This window comes from Anopheles ziemanni, chromosome 2 (assembly GCF_943734765.1).
Source record: "Anopheles ziemanni chromosome 2, idAnoZiCoDA_A2_x.2, whole genome shotgun sequence".
Classification (NCBI taxonomy): Eukaryota; Metazoa; Arthropoda; class Insecta; order Diptera; family Culicidae; genus Anopheles; species Anopheles ziemanni.
The window spans coordinates 40675502-40695992 of NC_080705.1; the positions used below are offsets into that span (position 1 = coordinate 40675502).

Consider the following 20491-nt stretch of genomic DNA (forward strand, 5'->3'; position numbering starts at 1 on the left):
TAGTTTTCAATCTATCTATGGTTGGAGCAGATTATGTAAATAGTCAACATTTAAACGCTTCCACCTCGGCCGAATCCTTATTTCTTACCTAATGATAATTTTTCCCCCGAGTCCGGTGGCAGGGTAAATCCTAGAAGTGCCATCGACGCGATCAGCACGCACGGTACGATCAAATTAAAAAAATAGTACAACGTTCGCCTTCGGATGATGATGGCGAAGGTGATGTCGATGTAAGGCTCTGGACAGCAGTTGTAGTAGATTTCGTTACGCTTGCCGGGAACACCTGCAGGGAGGGGCGGGTGGAGTGTGTGTGTGTGTGTTTTTTTTGAAAACGTGGGCCAAGATGCAAGCAGGTTCGGGGAGTGGTGAAGTGGGATCAGATGTTGTTTTTTTTTGGATGACGATCCCAGAAAAAACAAAACACGTAGGCAGATACGGAATTTCATACGGAATGACAAATTTCATGGTTAACTTGGACGTTCAACTAATATTGACGTTTGCAAAGAGTTTGGGGGGTGGGGTGTTTTTTCTCTCTCTCTCTCACACACATACTCTTTGTTGTTTGTTTCTGTCATGAGCTAATCGAATCGACGATGCACACAACCGAGCGAAAAGTATGACTTGCAATTGGTGTTTTCGGCTCGCGTTGGAACATTATTCCATTTCCAGTTCAGTCCCGTCTAACGGCCCTTTGTCGGACAAAAGCTGTCAAACCGTTCCGTCCTGCTGGAATGTTGGATGACGGTAGTGATGCAAATTTTCCCAGCCCCAAAGTACCCGTTCGTGTGAGGGTCGTTAAGATGAGGTACGGTGATGAGGATGAGCGCAATGGAAAACATATTGCATACTGCGTTACGGAAGCGATTTATGTAATTGATGAGGAAGCAAAACAAACTATTGTTGAGAAGACGGCGGTGTTTCGATGGCTAGTTGGTATCAGAGCTCGATATAAGTTTGTTTACTCTACATTGAAGGTGTGTTAATAGTTTTGTGTTCTAAGTATCTTGTAAAAAGTAAGAAGTGCACCGTCAACATCATGCTGGTCAGCTTTTAAAGAAGCAACAATACTTAGATACACTAATTAGTAGTATTAGTAATAGGCATCACTTATAAATTCGTTGCTTCTTTTTAACTTGGTCAAAATTGAAAAAAAAAATTAATACTGACAAAAACTTTTTGCTATAGCTTTCGTTAGTCCAACAAATGTATCGGGTGTAAGACGTTGACTGCCACGCTGTTTTGGTGTACGTTTTGAGTAAAATCTTTTTTGCCAACTTTTGGTTATAACATTTTTCAAACCAACATTTTTAAGAAACCAAGCAAAGGTTAAGTCTAAATTATTGTAGCTTACTTCTATTGTATATTAGTGGAAAGGGCTGATGTAGATTGCTGCTGTCACCCGCATAACGAGTGACGTGGCAGTTAACGTGTGAGAGAAGTATCGATACTTAGATACACTAATGTTTGTATTGTAATTGGCACCTTTTATAAATTAATTGTCTCAGTTCCGGTCAATTTTATGATTCAGTAATCTATAGTAGTATCTTGAACAGATATTGCAGATATATTCAAAAGACTACAAAAGTTTAAGAACCAGTGCACTACTTGCTGCTTTGCATGCTCAGATCAGATTTTAGAAGCGTTATAATATAAAAGCCTAAATTGAACGTCTGTTGGTGAACTTTACGCTCAAAAAGAATGCGAATGAATGATAAAGTGTCTACATTTTGCTGAAAGAAAAAGTTCTCTAGCAACTTTTGCTCATTAACTCATGTCCCACTGGTCCACGACATCCATCTTAGGGGCTAATGTTTTCTACCATTTGCCCTTCTATTTATGGGAATAGTTACACCTTGGTCGGCTATTAATTGAATTAGTTGCGATCCTTTTCCCGGCGTGGTTTTATTGAATATTTAATCACAGCTGCACACTAGGGTTTGCAGCCAAAACACAGACAGCTCACGTGCCCTTAGGGGCTGTTGGGTTGGAAGAAGATGAGAACCCGATCCTTGCGCGGCAAACTTCGCCCCGTACCAGGTTCGCCAACCTTTTCCGAGGAATTTAAGGTTTGATGTGCCATTGCTGGGCGGCTGTTTTCCTTTTGTCGCTTTCAGGGTAGGTCGTTCCTGCCGTGTGCCATTCGGGAGGAATGTGTGGGACAAAGTTTTCCATTCGTCGCCACAACGCCCGGGCGCACCTCCTCTCTCTCTCTCTCTCTCTCTCTGCCCACCGGGTTGCCCGCCGTGGGATTAGTGATAAAGGGGTCTCGTAATAAATTTAATCACTTAGACTATTTTAACCATCCTTTGGCGGGCGGGCGCACGCTAGTCGGTTACCTGGGCTCCGTAGGCATGATCTCGCATCGGCAAAGCCGCCTGAGCTCTTGAGCCACTTCATTAGCTGGCGTAAGAAGAATAGTTTCTCCCCACCGTCTCGTAGTCGGTCGGGTCGGGCTTTTGATCAATAACCAGGCAGGGAGGCAGGGAGGCCAAACGCTGGGAGCTAGAATGCGCCCCAGGGAAGCGGAGGGTTCGTTGTGTGCCCTTGTCCACAGAGCAAATGGGACCGATTTATTCTTCGGTCCGTTGGGCTGCAATAAACAAAAATTGCTGGCCATTGGAGCCGGCGGAGCCGATGGCCGGGATCGATTTCTCCTTTCTCGGGCACGAGCCCGACGTGCGGTTAATAGTTAATAGTGTCCCCGGCTTTTCATAAGGTTTATGAAAGTACCGTCCCTAATGGCAACCAGTTCCGAGAAATATGACAAAGGTCCTTAGTTAGTAGGTCTGCGTATGCATCAAGTGGCCTACGGCCGAGATTGGAATCGATAAAAATTGTCCTGCTTCAGCAGCCTTAAAACGATTATGGCAATTAGTTAACAAATTGTTAGCTGAAACATTCATAGTTCCTCCCGCGTGGATACTTTGTTTTCCATCCTCAAACGGGGTCGCATACGGATTTAAAGTAATTCTCTGAGACATTGCGACTGTCTCACTGCTATGACCAGAAACTTTACCATAATATTCCAAAAGCGATTGCTTGTAGCAACTATACATCAGAAGTATATAAATGAATCAGTTTAAATGAGTCGAAATAAGTTATACGAAAATCAAAGAGTATTACTCAGTAGAGAAGAAAAACTATCATAATATTTTTTAAAAATTGTATCTCATCATGGACGTTTACCGTAGAAAAACGTAAGTTTTTTAATAAACATCACATTTGATGGAAAAAGACTGTTTATGATGCACTGTCTTTCAAAATAAATAATCTCATGTATGTAACAAGAACATTTACAACTTGAATAAACAACACTCGCTTTAGAGTGACACAAAAATACACAATAACCAACTGACGTCATTTGTACGGTCGAGAACTCTACGCAGCAATACAATTATATAGTAGAAGAAGATTGGTTCAACATTTTGAACTCTTTTACATCAGTCTTACTGTGAGGAATTAGACTTTAATGTTAAAGAAGACACCTAGCAATCAACTTGAAATAAGTTCAATGTGTTAAATTTTGTATCGTAGCATCATTGCAATGTGCTATTTTTGCCGGACTTAGTTAAGAACTACTCTTCAATTGCGTAGCACTTTCTATTGACATTTTTACTTTTTTAAATCATATTTTCGATAGGATTTGGTGAGTTTCCCACCGAGTTCAATTATTTCTTTGATTGAAAATTTAAAAAGTTGTTCTTGAGTGCAAGTTGGCTATTGAACGATAAGTTTTAAACAGTAGTCAACATGACCATGTGTGCTTTCAGATGAGGGGTTTGTAATATAATAACAGTCTTATAGTAAAATGACTACATACGTGCGATGAGTGGAATTATGGAACATGAGTTATATATAATGTGATAAAATACAACATGATTGGTTTTGTTTAATTATAAGATGCATCAATTGGGGTACATTCTTCAAAAAAAGGTTTGTTTTGAGTTCTTAGATATTTGTTGTCACGGACTTTGAAGATTGCTAAGCAAACTGGCTTTTGTGTCGTTAAAGGATTGCCAGTTCGGTTTTTTTTGCAAGCTACCACACGAAGAAAAATTAACAAATGATTCGTTCAACACCGTCAAATGCTTGTACGTTCGGTTTTGGGGAATAATTTTGCGAATCGGGGTTCTGAAACGAAAACAAGAATATCTCACTGATTAAATCGTGCCGCCACACGCCAGAGACCGCCCGTAAGCACTGTTCGTTCCCGACGCCGAAGGGTACAGTTTTTTCGTTCCCCGGGAAGTCCGGTCCGTCGGACTCTGGCCAATTTTTGCGTTACTGCGTGTGCCGCTGACATCCGCCGTCCGCTACTTACCGACAGTCTCCGAACCGTCAGTCTCCTGCTATAAACGGCCGCCCTGTACGATCGTTCGCTTCGCTTTTCGTGCCCGTGTCTCGCGGTTCCACGAGTTGCCTCAGTGCTCGAATTTGCGCGCCAGGAACGGATCTCGAAGACAACAGTGGTTTCGTGACGATTGATAAGCGCTAACGAATGACGCAATCTTCGTGTATCGCGACTGCCCGCTGGGGGAGAACCATGGCTGCCAGCACCGTGTTGGTGGCGGAAGGCTCGAGCGTTTGACCACAACCTGCTGCTGCAAAGCTTCCATCATTCTGAGCCCTCGGTGCGGACACCTCGGGGCCGTCGTTTCTTCATCAAACTGCGATTGCGATCGTGGCCGGGAAGCGGGCGGGCGCAGTTTGCATGAGAAACGAGCATACGTGCGGACCGGGCGGGTTTGTTGCCATTCGGCACACTCGACTTCCGGAAGCGGACAGGAAGCCGAGGGCCCTGGCATCCGTGGCTCGCCTCCTTGCGGGCAGTGCGCGATGAAACTTGTGCAATGCGTAATTTTAAGGTTTAAACTCGTTCGTTCGTTGGTTTACGTTTAGTTGGGTGCAGTTTATCGCAGGATTTAGCGTTTCGGGTTTTTAGTTTAACACGGGAGCTTTCGAACAACACATGCTTCTAATGTTCAACGAAAAAGCGCGACAGCTCGGGTAAGGGACTCTTGTTCGGGGCGAGTTTAAATTAGGTTTTTTAGAGCCCGTGGAGGGCATTACATTAGCGGTTCCTGGTTCCGTACTCGTTCATCACACCCGTTCCATTGCTTTCGTGCAGCGTTGAATGCAGCTACATTTGCATTTTTCATCTTTTTCATGTCCACTAACAAATGATGGATCTGGGATAAAATACACTTTCCCTTGTGTTTCCTTACACGTATACTTCAACAGGAGCACTTCAAATATACATCCGCCGTTGAGCATAGTTTTTGTGCTAGAATCCATACTGGGTTTTTTCATTGGTAATACAATAATATTTCAAAATTAAGTTAAATTGGGTTAATGTGTAAACTGTATATTTGAACGATTTAATAAATCAATCGCCAATTAATATCGTTTGGGCGAAAAAGACAATTAGTTTTTAGTTGTCCAAGGATTTTCCAGGCAAGAGATATTCGTCTCAGTGTTTTAAATAGACTGAATAGGATGTTAGCTATCCCTTGCTTACTTACTTAAGAAAATAATACGAGTAGATAAATGTTTTGATTGATAATGGCCATTTTGTTAGCGGTTTACGGAGGATAGCTAGCTCAATAGTATGGAAAGAGATAAAATGTGATGTTCATATGAGAGTCGAAAGAATGAGTTCTAACTACGCAAACCATACCAAAGCATGACATGATTCTATGAAGCCGTTCACGGACCGGTCGGCGTGTCCTACGGATGGATGAGTCGTACATTGAACGGTTCAGATTTTGCGTTCCCCAATGTTCACAGTCTCGCTAGCGTTTACACTACTCCAAATAGCTCCAACGCAACCGAGGCCGCGTGTGTTTAGCTTTTCTTTTTGTTCTCGGGTTTGTTTAATATTTCCTAATTGTGGAGGCCTTTCTCTGTCGATTCCAGTTCATTGTATTTCGATTCGTTCCATTCGATTCCAGTTCGTTCGCTTTCGGTAGTTTTACATTCTGGGTGCGTTTAAGGTTGGACGTGATTCAATTAGCTACGTTTAGTAACGGTGCCTTACCTAGAAGATCCCATTCACCATTCGTCACGAAACTACTGACATCTCCACCTGCTTCATCTTGCAACTGCAAGTCTAACTGTAAGGTCAGAGAAGAGGATATTCGTATTAGTACTGTTTGGCCAGCCAGCGTCAGTCAACGAGAAGCTTCTACAAGCTAGATCCGTTGCGCCTGGGAAGATAGAGAAGTGTTCATGAGGTCGTGACGAGCTACGCCGTCGACGGCAGGGTTATTGTCTGGTTTGAAAGCACAACGTACGCACACACACATACACACACATACGTACACGCACACGTTAACATAAACACGAATAACAAAATAAATTTTACAATCAAAATAATGACTATAAATTGTATAACTAAGGACGATGGAACAAACAGTTTACAATATAATAATAACAGATATCTATTTAATTATAATGTAAATAATATTACAAATAATATTAATTGAAACAGATAGTTATACCTGAAGACAAATAAAATAAAAAAGATCATATGAGTCACACATTCTAACGCACATACACACACCTAACGCACGCAAATATTCAAATCGAACGGAAAAACCTAAAGAAATACAGATTAGTAGTCGTCATATTGACACATAAGAGACATGCGTAAAAAAAGAGAAACCACTAGAAAAAGAAAAGAGAAAGATTTACGCTATAACACTCGCACACATCCACTTAGGTAATGAGTATTCTTAAGAGTAAGGTTAAAGAATGTAATGAATAATACCACTAGTGTAATGAATATTCTTAAGAGTAAGGTTAAAGAAGCCGAATGGTTTAAAAGATAAAAACCAAAGAATGAATGTTTTTGTCACATAAGTAACACAAACACAAACGCCAGTAACGCATCACAACACAGCATCACACTCTGATTGCACTCAGCATCTGTTGCTGTGTCACTATCACGTGACCGTGATTGCCTCTATTTTGTTGTAAGAAGGATACAGGTAGACTATGCAGTGGTAGCTTCATCGTCCCGCAGCGAAGCAAGGTGCACATTACTGTGACCGTGGGAGAATCTATTAACGCTAGGTTTACAGAAGCCTTGTTCTCTTTGGTGTATGGCGTTGGGTGGGGTTGATTTTCCTCGCGATGTGAAAACCGAACCGGGTGCTTTCCTTCGGGGTGCCTTAGCTTGCTGCTACCGGAGTGGTGCGGTGATGGTTGCCTACATTTTCTTCACTTTGCTTGCCGTTGTTTGCATGTAGGTGTGTTTTTTTGGGCGTGCCAAGAATGACAGCAATGCATTGGTGCTATTGAACTTCCTATTTAACTGTCGGTGTTTTGTTGTTTCAATTTCTTGTTGACCAAACGTTAGACGTTGTTTTTGTTTGTTTTGCTTTTCGAGTACGTATCCTACTGTGCGGCTACGCAAAAAGCACAATATGTGCGGTTTTTGAATGGTGATGATATGATTATCATTCGATAGTTTCGGTATGATGGTTTGTTGGTTTGGTAGTTTCCTGGAAATTTTCTGCCTTGCTGCAATCGACGAAGAGTTTTTTGAAGCTGTTCCCGACTGCCAAATGACACTCAGAGAGAGAGGGATAGGCCTCGATCGGAGGGATGACTGCGTTGAGATGATTTGATTTAACAACTTCTTACAGCAGCCGCATACAAACACAGCCTTCCGGCTTGTACATTGCATTGTACCCTTCAGCGATAGCCCTGCGGCACAGGACTTCCATAAGAACGCTGGAGGTGGCCATTCACCATACGGGAACGAATTTCAAAAAAGTCTTCGACGGTCACCGCGCGTATAAGTTTGTCCTTCTTTCAATCCCTGCGTGGAAAGCTTATATCGAGGGAGAGGAGAGCCCAGGCGCGTTAAGGAAGAAAATTGGAATCAAACGACGTTCTCAACGAGCCCAAAGAGGATTCTCGAGGACGGTTTTCATGCTTGCAGCAGACAACAGTTCGGTGTTGATTCCATTCTTCTAACCAAATTTTGAAAATCCCACGAGGTAAGCTTTCGAGTTAGTTATTTACTATAAATCTAATAATATTATCATCATTTGTAAGGCCTACGCAAGTGATTGCAATGGATTGGTTATTGCTTATTTTAGCTCTCGAACGTAAATCTAAACAATTAACACAAACAATGGGCTTCTAAAATAGACATATTTAAACATCAATTGTAAGGTGTTTTTCTATGCTCGCTATACAAAGGCGCACAACCAAACAAACCATAAAAAAGCTAAGTTATGTTTCTTTGCGGTGGACCGATGTTTCATATGCCATTAGTTTTTAAAGTTAAACCAGGTCGTGGAAAAATCACTATTGAAAAAAGTAAGAAATTCTAAAATACTGAAAAATAAAAAATATCCGGTAAGATTGCCTTGGATCAAAGTAGTTGGTAATGGTAAATTAATGGTAAGTATTAAATTGTTATTAGTTACTGTTATATTCTTCTAAATTAAGAAGTATCGACAAGGTCATTATCATATACAAAAGATAAAAGAGAAGATGAGTAAAACCAAATTTCTTTTGTTTGCTACATTTTATAAAGATCCAATGGTAAAGAACAAATTGAAGCTTACGTGTGCTTTTAAGTTCCCTGCAAGAAAATCTAGAGTACGGCAAAACTCAGAAAAAAAACATCGATCCATCGGAAAGGTCATTTTGGTTAATGGCAGTGCAACAGAAGCATTCAGTAGCGAGACAATTTGCATTTGGTGGCAGCAGGAGCAAACTGATAGGACACGAACTAAAGGGGCAAACTTTCTAAGATAACAGAATAAAGAAACGAAAGTACCAGCCGGAAGTTATGCGCTAGATTCCCTAGGGAAGGGCGAAAGCATGAAAACCAACTCATGCCATAGTTCTAGAAGGAATCAAAATGCCGGATGTCGAAAAGTTATTTAAAAAATATTTGACCCATCTTGGGGGTTCTTTAATTTCTACAGCAGTTGCTTCAACGGAACATAACAAACATACCAATCAACGGCATAACGATTGCTGGGCGTGTATTTGAAACAAGCAAAAGTTGGTTTTTCTACATTTCGACAAAGCTGCTGGTCTCTAATTTAATTGGAGGAACATTAATTTGCATTGTTTCTCGTAGTACTGGCACGCACGTGATAAAAGAAAGCTAACTTTGGACTGTTTGTACATACATAAATATGACATGTTTTTGTTTGTTTACTGTGGCTGTTTTTTTTTTGGCATTGGATTTGCTCTTAGCGCTATTTAGTTTTGCATATCAACTGTGTATGTTTGTAAGCATCAACTTTACCTGGAAACCATCATATGTCCAACTACCAAATTTCATTTCACATCTTTGATCGTCAAATGGAAACCACGTTATATCTATTTTACATGTTGATTTGAAGATTCCTGGTGGCACATACAAACAAGAACCATTATTGCGCACGACTACGTTCGTCGGGTATGTGCCATCAAAGCCTTCATCAGCACTAAAATATAAATATACGGTAATGATGAGTACACTTCAACTGCAGTTCGGTTGTTTCGGTTGTTTTGGAAGTAGAAGGAGGGACAGAGGTCGGGTGGTAGCAGTGGAAATCGAAACAATTTGGGAAGGTTTTGTTTTAATAAAACGTTTTCAGTAACTAGTAACGGGTGCCTGGGTGCGAGGTAGAGTTTCCGGAAAGATCGATAAAGGAGAGAATGGGAGTTGATTGAAGCAAGGGTTGAATGATCTGGTTTTGCGGGGAAAAGGAGATGTTATGAGTGGAAAACATTCTTTTAGGGTGCATTTAACAGGCCGAACGTTTTTGAGAGGATTGCTGTATTCAATAGAAGAAAGAAAATTGGTTAAATAATTGAATAACGTATATATTATCTAATTCATTTGGTCAGATATGACATCTTGTTTTCCATTTTTCAGCATTTATAGAGATTGATCCACAATTTGAACTGAAAATTAAGGATCTTTGAAATAAACATACATAAAATTACCCTACCAAAACTGAAATAATTTCAAGCAGTTCATGATATAAATTAAATTTTGCTCGTAAACTGAAAGCATAAACAATAAGTATAAATATGAAAAGCCAAAATACATAATTTTATCGAAATAATCTCGTACGGATAGCGTTAATGGGTTTAGTGGAACGGGTGTACGGTGAGTTATCTTGGAGTTGTTGGAGTATTTGGTAACGGAAAGGCAAAGCATTGTTTGATTAAAAGTTCACTTCTGTTTAGTTGTTTTGATTTCGATTGGGAAGGATTGAAGAAGAAATTAATAGCAAAGCGTGAGTAACAACCTGTTGTACATCAAAACATCTGGTTTCCAAATCCGATGCGGTGGTATTCGCAGATCTCGCACACCACCATAATCCGATGTGTTCCACCTTAAATTCATATCATTCCATTCCTGAGTGTGCAAAGTTTTGAAAGTGAGTAATTTGTTTTGCCCACGACAGACAAGGCAGGTCAATTTTATGTGGTTGATTTTGTTTAGTGGTTTTAACATTACAGAACCATTCGCAGAATCGTTATCGACGGATACATTCGCATGTTTGATAGGGTAAAGCATTTTGTTATTTTTTTTTTTTTCGTTTTGTTAGAGGGTTTTTATTTGGTGGGTTGGATGCGATCCAATCGTAAATTTATTGTTTGGTTATTTATTGCATTATTATTTTATTGCAGTAGGTGTACGTTGTTGTAGTTGTTGCACCAAACATCGCCATTCGGGTATACCCACATACACACAAACAAATTTGCAGACGTGGACATAGCAGATGAAATGAGAAAAGGGAATTAGAGAAGAAACTTTTAATTAATCGGTACTTGGTTCCAAATGCTACGGAGAAAGTTGAAGTAGTAGTTGTCATAGTAAAAAGGAGAAAAACAAATATAAAGAGAACATTAAACGCCACATATTTGGGACAGCAGAGAGAATGAGAAACAAAGTCGGAAAAGGTGGGAAAACTTCGTTACTTCATCGCATCACCAATTTTGGTCGCTTGTAAGTTTATGTAAGTGTGGTTGTGCGGGAATTGGTTAACATTTTTCAAGCTAAGATGTGTGAGTTTTCTTCGTAAATTCATACGGTCCTCTGGTCCTGGTCGTCGTGAAAAGGCACTTCCCAAGGGAAGGCCGAAAGGATCCCGCAATACGAGACAAGGGTTTGTCACTTGTTATCTAATTCCCTTTCCGCTCCGAGTGTTTGCCACCCTCTTTAACCGTACCCGAAATATTCAAATTATCTCCTCGCTACCCTTTGTCCGGCGGCTTCTTCCTCTCCGGGAGGGGTTTTCCTTCACCGAGTCCCTACTTTCTGGCCGGTCGAATGAATGATTCATTCCCGAAGCGTCGAAATCGATCCGGCCAGGGTCTAGAAATCCTTCAATGTCTTCAGCACGTTGGTACATTCTTAGCACAGATATTTTTCGGCGTCGACCCGGTCTGGCACAACTAAGGTACGAGCCCACCTCCACCGACCTCCTTTCCGAGCTGACAAACTACACAAACTACCTCGACACTGTCCCTTACGGAGGCACTCTACCACCGCTACCATTTTCCTTGGGCCGGGAAAAAGTTATGCTACGTCCCCCGAGGGAAGGGAGCCGTCCATGGGAACTACCATCGATTGGGCTGGACTCGTGAGGTGAAGAAAGCGAATGGATCTGAAAGATGAAAATACGACGCTATGACATTGTTTGCTCCAGTGGTGGTCGAAATTGGCCGACTTCGTATCGTTAAGGGAAACCGACACTATTTGCAGCAAGTGTGAGCGGTTGCCACCTCTTCGTACTCTCCACTCACGCTCGTCTGTTTGCTTTTTCACCTTTTCATTTTCCCCCGACACGTGGAAGCGAAAGCGGTTGGGAGTGGAGAAATGGTACGCCTGCCGAATGGCTGATTCGATCACGTGTACCGGAAACCCGGCCGAGCAGCGGCCACGCATCATCAGCATCGATTGGACAGGATATCAGACTCCATGACCCTCCGCCAGTGCATCCGGACTGCGCGGTCTGCGATGGGAATTCGAGGTTGGGGTTGGAATTTAAGGTTATAGTAAGTTGAACGAAATTAACATTCGAGATAGGCTTGCAAATGGTGACGAGGTTAGGAGGCAAATCAATCTCGTTTTGAATTTTACATAAATTCTATTTTTGCAAAAGTCATTTTCATTTTGTTTTTAAATTTCGGAAGAGCTCCTCATCTTTTTAAATTAAACATAAAACATTGTAATGCTCTGCATTTCAAAATGACAGAGTACTATCAGTTTTTAAGGAAATTTGTGGAATTTAAAATACTTTCTAAGTATTCCTTAATCAATTGAGTATAAAGCCGCCTTGAATTGCGTGACGAAATAAAAGTTTTTACAGGACATTTTGACCTACTGCAAATTGCATCCGTTTGTTTCGAAACATGCGTTTGACGTGTTCATTGTTCCTCGGTAAAGCTTCCCGGTCGGAAACCGTTCCGGCATGTCATACTTGTTGGGTTTCATCGACCTCGTCCTTCAGCGTCGCTTGTGAGGTTTGTGCGGGTGCACGGAAAACATCCATTTTGCAACTGTCAACGAGCGCGTGTCAACACAAAATTGTAACGAAGCTACTCGTTCACTGATAAAAAAATGTGAAAAAAAAATCAGTTCCATTCCCACCGCACCACACCAGTGGTCCCAAGTTGGTCCACGAGCTTACCCTGTGAAATACTACCGATTGCGTAACAAGTGGTGGTTTGCAGCTGGTAGATCCCGGGCTTCGATCAGTGACCCGGATGGTGAATCATATAGATAAATGAGATGAAGGAGCGGCCTGCGTGGAGATGCAACGGAAACAACCGTTCGGAAAATAACAGTTTTCGCGAGTGAAGGATGTGGTCGGTCTGTCACGAGTGAACGTGAGACTGTGCATCATCATCGTCATCATCAGCGCGGGTCGTCATCGCAAGGAACGACGGGACGAACGTTGCAGCAAATTGGCATTTTTCCAATCGGATGCTCGTGTACTGCTGTGGAGGAAACCGAGAGGTAGAGGTCACGCGTGTGACCCTTATGTATGTGGTGGTTCGGGATTTCCACGCTGCACTTCTAGGACAGCGATGTTTTTCAAGTGTGTTTTCCGTTCGCTGGAACACAGATTCGTTCCAAACCATGTTGCGCCGATGGAAGGTGTTTTTTCGAACAAAATAAAAAGAACAGTGACAGCAGCGTAGCAGAAAAATAAACAACGCTCTTTCGTCAATGGGGAAAACGTGTAGAGCGTGCATTTTTGCAGGTCACGCTTACGGGCACCAATGTATGGCACTACGTGCGTCGTGTAATTTTCGTCGGTAAGATTATTTGTTTTGTTTGGGGGTTGTTGCAGTTTGCATGCATTGCGAATCAATATCCACGAGGGAAGTATTAGTCGAGGAAAGTATTGAACAGGAGCGTGAGTTGTTGTTTCATGTTAGACACAACTATTGTTTACTGTCAAATAAAAAGGAACATTTTCAATATTAAGTCCAATTTGTGCTAAAACGGGCAAACGTCCTTTGCCCAATAAATATCACATATTTCAAGGACTTACATTTTGTCGATTTACCTTAGCCTATTTGCTTATTTATGATATCATTTGTCATCTATTACATATTTAAGCTTGTTTTTGTTTGGAGTTTTGTGAACACTAAACAGTAGACCAATACTGAACCGTCGATTCTGAAACATTCCACTTATGAAGTTTAAGCACTGCAGATGTTGTTGTGGTGCAGTTTTACTGACACAAACAAAACAATCATTTATATATATGCCAAAGTATATCTACCATAGTAATACAACAAGGTTTATACAACACGGGTAAATATCAATCATTTTAAATATGCCATTATTGTAATTATTAAATTAAAATATAACTATCAAGTAAAGAATTGCAACCATTATTCTTTTCTCAATCCCTTCTTCACCCTTCTTTACCAAGGAGTCAAGCTTGTTCGACAAAATTTTCACTTTTGATGAAATGTTTCAAACGGATCGATTGATTTCTACTGATGATCGATGCAAAAAGTATGGCTCAAAGGATTAGAAAAGTTCCGTCCGCGCACACTGCGGGAAGAAGGGTGGAAGAGAAAAGCAAAAAGTTCTTCACCGCCATCCCAGAGGAGGACAATTAAAAGCAGCTTTCGAGCAAACAAAAAACCCTCTCGATCGGAGCGCATGCCGTCCGGTACCATTTTCCCTCTCCGATGGTTGCCGGTTTCTTCCGCTTCAGAAATGAACTTTGGGCAGAATTAAAGTTTAACCAAAGTGGAAAAGTTTGCCTTTGACCAGCGCAACTCCCTTCGGTTCGCACCTTGCCTGTTTGACCTCCATTCGGTTTAGGGAACCTTCGTGTGAAAGTGAAAAGAAAGGCGCGTGCGGAAACTTGCAACAACATTCAAATTCCTTCGTGTCCCTCAAAAAGGTTCGTTAGGATTGGACCATGGAGGATAACATGTAAATGGTGTGGCCCGGTGACTGACACACAGGAGCGATATTCAGTTCGTCATGTATTCACCTTCTCTCGTATTCGATTTAGCAAATCATCCATACTTGCTTACCGGTGACCGCTTTTTAATTCAGGAAAGTTGAAATGAGTTTTCCATTCGAGCGCCGGTTTTGATTTGACATTCGAATGTAGTGGGAATTCATCGGAATCTAAGACAAACTTGTACGGAACGAGAAGCCGTTTCGTTTCGAATGCTTTGAACTAGATGGCGCTATTTGCCATCCCATGGAAAATGTTTGTGCTGGAGAAGGTAATTAATATTCGTGCAATTGACTTCGGAGGACCAGCGACCAGGTCCCCAATTGGTTTGCCTAATGACCGTACCTGTCGCATTCGGAGTGAAAGCCACCAGGCGCCTCCATCATCGTCAGTGAGGCACCAGGCGCCTCCATCATCGTCAGTGAGACACCAGGCGCCTCCATCGTGGTAGCGACAGAAGGCGAAAAGAGAAATCACGGCATGTATCTCTGTTCCTGCTTCCGGCTGCAAGTAGTGAAGGAAAGTAGTAAATCTCCACCCCACCGGCCATTTCCATCCATTCCCTCGATACCATCGTAACTACTGTGGTGTCCTTTACTGCGTAGCGAAGGCAGCCTCCGTAAGCCGGCCAGGGCCAGTGCGATGCAACACGTCATTAAACACATTCATCACCGTGGCGCGGGCAAACGATGAACGATGACCGTCCTCTGCGGCTACGGCGGTGGCCTTGGGCGAATCAGAAATTGGATGAGGCGGGCACCGGATTCCGGCCGGCCCGGAGTCCACACCCGGGGATGTAATCAAATTATATGAGCTCCGAAAAGCTCTCAGGTCACCACCCACACTGCGCACCGTGGCGTGCTACCAGGGGCCTCGACCCTTCTTCGTCGAGATTAATGAGTTTTGCATGAGCTCACTCGTGTGAGCGCCTTCTCGGTCTCGGCATTCTGGGACGGCGGCCTGGTTCTGGGCGCCTCCCGGTACGGTTTCGGAGCTGCTCCCAGCGGTCATTTGCACCGGTTCATCACCGGACAACGAGCACAATTCGTTTCGGGATTAGTTTGCCACCTTCACGCACCGGGTTTGCCATTCCGTTCCGTCGTGACGAGGGCTAAACGTTGGGAAAAAGGATGTACGTGGGTGATGGTGTGTGCTTCGGGTGCTTGAGAAAAAGTATGTAATTGATACCAGACACCCGGTATGCGTGCGAACCGGGGCAAATATCCCTGAGGAGCACACCGCACCGAGGCTCTGAGATGAAAGGTACGATCCGAGCATATCACTGCCCGCATGTGGATGTGGTTGATGTGACCGGTTCCCGTTAACTACACGTGACTGATGATGAAGCTTTATGATCATCATACCCGTCCGAAGGCATGAGCCGAGCCGAAGGGGGTGGCCCCAAAACTGCCCGATGTAATTTATATCCCCTTTCGCTGGCCGGGGCTTAGCCATAAATCATAGATCGCGGCTTTGCCCGGAAGCTGCATGGTTGGTTGCGTCCCGTGCTAAGTGATAGGGAAAAACGCCAAGCAGCACCAACAGCAACCGAAGTCAACTCTGAGAACGTTCCGGGTAGTGATTTCATGCTGTGTGGATTTTATCCTTCAATTTTCCAACTACAAACTCATTCACAGTTCGTGGAGCTGTTCCAGTTCATTCCAATTGATTTCTGAAAAGAAGGAATGCTGTTTGACTCACTCGATCTTTTGAGAATCAACGATAAACCGAAGAAAATTCTTGTCAAAATCCAGCTAATTTATACCAAACAATGTGAATATTATCAAACTATTAAGGAAGATTATCTTCTTCTATATCTATAAAACTCTCGTATCACGGTGTTAGTGTTTAAGTTTCTACTAAACGGCTGAACCATGTTTAATCAAACTTTGCACACACGTTTGTTAGCCATGAGAGTAAGTTTTCAGCTAAATCTCACGTCTGAAAACTACATTTTCAATGTTGTATATTAGTTTGTTTGTTTGCATTTAGCAATGACAAATGCAGTGCAATTTCAACTGGCAAGTATAAACAGCCACAGCAGCATGCCCAGAGAGTGGTGGGTTGGTTTCGAACAAATCATTTCTTTTCACTAACTAGCTAATCATTAAAAATCATTTTTTATTTACAAAATGTGCAATGATAACACATTTTATTTAGTTCTGGCATCTATCGAAACACAAACATGCAAATTTTGAAGAGTTAAATGTTGAAATAGAAAATTTAGGCTAAATTTGGTATCATATATTTTCATCGATCCAGTTTGCAATTCTCAGGAAGCTGTCAGTTATACGACAGAGTTTTTGATCTCTTTAATTTTTAGAGGGATTGGCTCCTATCAAAATGTGTAGTTAAAATCCGCTCAGCTCATAGCAAAAGTCAGCTTTTACGCACAATACCTGCTCCTGGTTTTTGCTACAACCTGTAGTTTCAAACCTCATTTCTATACATTTTTTTCCAAAACAGTTCTACAAGAGCATCTGCTTCACCGAAACTATTATGAATCTTGTTGAAATTGGCAATACAAGTTTTAAAATTACAAAAAAAATGAATAAATGGTTTGAATAAATTGAATAAATCTAATTGAATTGTCACTGTAACATTATAAATAAGAAAAAATGTGACTCGTGTATTATAAAAATGTAGTATCCCTACAAGTAATATTTCTTCTTCTTCTTCTTCTTGGCGTAACGACCTCTTGGTCATGCCTGCCCGTTAACGGCTTACGAGACTTGATTCCCTGTTGTACGTGGATAGTCAGTCCTCTCGTACAGGGGAGGGTCCGGTCTCTGTTGGGATTCGAACCCACGGCGTCGAGGTGGTGAGCCCCGGCGCTCATGGGCCGATTTTCTAACCGGCGCTATCGCTCGGCTGTCGCGGACCCCCTAACAAGTAATATTTATGTTTATTATTTTGGAGAGCAGTAAACCTATCAATGCACTAGTACGGTGATCAAAAATTAAACGCATTTGTTGTAATTTTCAAAAATATCACCACAACCAACGTTATCATCTCTTGGTACAATTCTTATAATCATCTAATAAGCGCAGATGCCAGCTATGGACGGTAATCTTTTGCGGAGCAAATGGTCATTCTAATCAAAACCCTGCCGGTGCACATTGTTTAGAAACCGTCAAATTATTTCCAAAAGCTTATTATCAATCCCCAGCGCGGCTTTCGCGCCTTCAACCGTAGGCTCCAAAAGTCAGTCGGGCATCGGGTACCGTTTGGTTTTTATCCTTCTTTCTCTCCCGTTTTCTCTGTTTCAATTTTTTCTTTTGTTTCTTTATTCGGTTCTATACTCTTCCATCCGTTTTCCATCGACGTGCCTGTCCTCACCTTGATTCCCGGGCCAACTCAATTTCGTTCGCCACCGCCCATTCGTCCGTCGGTCCGCGTGCCATTCCCGGCGTAACGGAACATCAAAGCGAGTGCCATAAATAAATAACGAAAATACGCCACGATGGCGAAAAATGCCGGCCAAAAATCACCACAAATGATTGCGAGGCGGGCCGAAGGCACGAGGTCGCCTCATGGACACCAGAGGAGTAGCGAAGGAGAACGGTGTGCGGAAAACGCTATAACAAAACGCCGAAGGTAAAGTCGGTATCTCGACGGTGGATGCTACGTTTTTTGGGTGCTGCGGTGGGGGAGTGGAAGAGTGCTCTCGAGCGCCGAGCGGTCGACACGGGTGGAAACAAAAGCGAAGCGAAAGGGAAACCGGTCCACCAAACGATAACAGTGAGCCAAATAAGATTATATTTCACCAAAAGCGCAATAAATTGCACATCATATTACGGGTGACTGGCGGGTGGGTGGGTTTTGGGTGGCATCGAACGTGGGGTGGGGAGGAGCTCCAGCGAAAAGCTTTCGATGGTCGTCCCGCCAAGACGTTGTCCGCCAAGACGGGACAAACTCCGGCCCAAAAGCCTCCCATTCAAACCCGGCGATGTCTTGCGGTGATTGCTTTTGCCGCTGCCGGAAAACGGGTGGGCACGTATTTGAATGAAGGGGGAGTGAGAGAAAAATCCTACCATGGGCAAGGGAGGGCAAGAAAAAAAAAGTCACATCAAGACAAGCTCCTCATGTGGCAAGCTTTTTGTTCCGCAGCCTGCGGACTTGAGCCACAGCAAAAAGGAAAAAAAGGCGCACACCTGCGCAAGATACAGAGAAAGCTTATCTTCACCGTAAGCCACTGCTTGGACACAGCCCTGGATGAGAACACTGCAGAGCTCGCGGAAAAATCAAACACATATACACACACACACACACACACAATGAACAGTGAAAGATGCCCGGCTCACGTGTTCCGAAACGGAAGTCGAACCTGTCGGGAGAAATTGCAGAGCTCATATTTTATTTATTAAAGAGTTCCCCCCTAGTGCATGTCTGTGTGTTTGCTGGTATGTGGGCATTTATTTTATTCATTTTTTTTGTCTCAACCAAATCCCAAGGTTTGAGAGGACCGCATAAGACCGAGCGAAAGAAATGTCCAGGAAAAAAAAAGTCAGCCAAGTACGGAACCGACAGTAGTTGTACGCAGCCAAATGGCGTACACGAACACACCGACGTAATATGGTCCCAGGGTAGCTGGCTGCGAGCAAACAGGATGGCTTTGTTTCCGTCCGATGCCGTGCAAAGCAGGAAATTGGCTTCCGGTCGCTTCCGGCACTTGTGTACGTACGTCTTCGCTAGTTGCCTTTGGGAACTTTCCCAGCATTAAAACGGTGGCTGCTTTACGGGAGGTGAAAATGGGCAACCGAGCGAGCTGGCAGCCAGAGTCTGGATGGGGCCACGATCCCACACCGCGTCGGCCAGGCTCACTCACCCAGGAAGTCAACTCGAAGGTGTGATGCGTTAAAAGAAATAAATAGAAGCGATCCACAGAAACGCACCAGCGCCTTACCTTCGCTGGTGGATAAATAAATAAAGACCCAGAGCTGTTTGCGGGATGTGGCCTGGGAGTTCGGGAACAAAGCACGGGGGGCAACGGGGTGAGCAAATATCGAGACGAATGAGCACTATTGCCAAGCGACTCCAGTCAATGCTCTAACCATTCCTTCCCAACCAGGCGAATTGGAGGCCACGTTTTAAATTGTATTCTCCAACCACCTCCGGCTCGGCAGACTCCGCGCGCCAACCATCAAACGAGCATGGTAACAACGCACCAACACAAACGCACACACACGTAGGGTGTAAGAAGATGTGACGTACGTGTTTGGTGTTGTTTTTGGAAAATTGGCTGTGAATTTTTACGACGGCGCTGCTCGAGGGCGAGGGTTCGAGAGCGTGAGCGAATTTATCGGTGCCGTCGATCGATTCGAGCACGTGATTATTACTGGCCATATTTTCCTTTCTCGCCCACAACGAAAGGGAGCTTCGATAACTGCTGGTGGCTTTCGGTTGTGGTACACGCGAACTGTTTTGTGTAGGAAAATGGTTGCCGATGCTTCACAACCGAAAAGATAAACGTTTGCCCGAACGTAATTGGAGGTTTGTTCTTAATCATTGTAAATTTGCGTTCGAAATAAATACAACCAAAGTAATGCTACTTTTTGTCCAAACAGAAACTTTGAGGTCATTCTGAGATAACGACGTGAACAATATACAAGAAAGAGAACACAGACTATGTGTGTTTGTACCCGCATAGGTTCTTGACGCGTCGATGGCCATTTTCATTTTTTTTTTAAATTGTTTACTTTTAGAATCGAATTTTGACCTGTCGAGAAAGCTGATAAATCGTGTCCTTGTAAATCTATTGATAACCGCAAGTTTGCATTTTAAGATAGCAATGTATTTCTTAAATATATGAAACGATGTTAACAAAGACAGGTCATGGTATAAAATGAATATTATTTAACGGGTTTAAATGTCGTAACATTTGGTGTTTCTTAATATTTCTTTTACACAAAACCACGCCGAAAGCGTACAAAAATTGGTGTTTGGCAATGAAGTAGACGAAGTCGGAAAATGTAACGCACACAAATACAAGAACAGTTGAAAAACAGAAAAATTGTTGACGTGGC

The 20491-nt window shown here is 42.8% G+C and overlaps 1 protein-coding gene across 1 annotated transcript in view; it reads right to left on the reverse strand.

Annotated features, from left to right (window-relative positions):
• LOC131282611 (neuronal acetylcholine receptor subunit alpha-7-like) overlaps nt 1-20491 on the reverse strand; it is a 57774-nt gene that overhangs the window by 7272 nt on the left and 30011 nt on the right. Inside the window, exons 4-7 of the mRNA XM_058312117.1 lie at nt 10272-10381; nt 9278-9458; nt 6038-6113; nt 89-283 (exon numbers count right to left, since the gene is read on the reverse strand). Of these exons, the coding sequence (XP_058168100.1) occupies nt 89-283; nt 6038-6113; nt 9278-9458; nt 10272-10381 (562 nt within the window). The remainder of the gene's footprint in view (nt 1-88; nt 284-6037; nt 6114-9277; nt 9459-10271; nt 10382-20491) is intronic.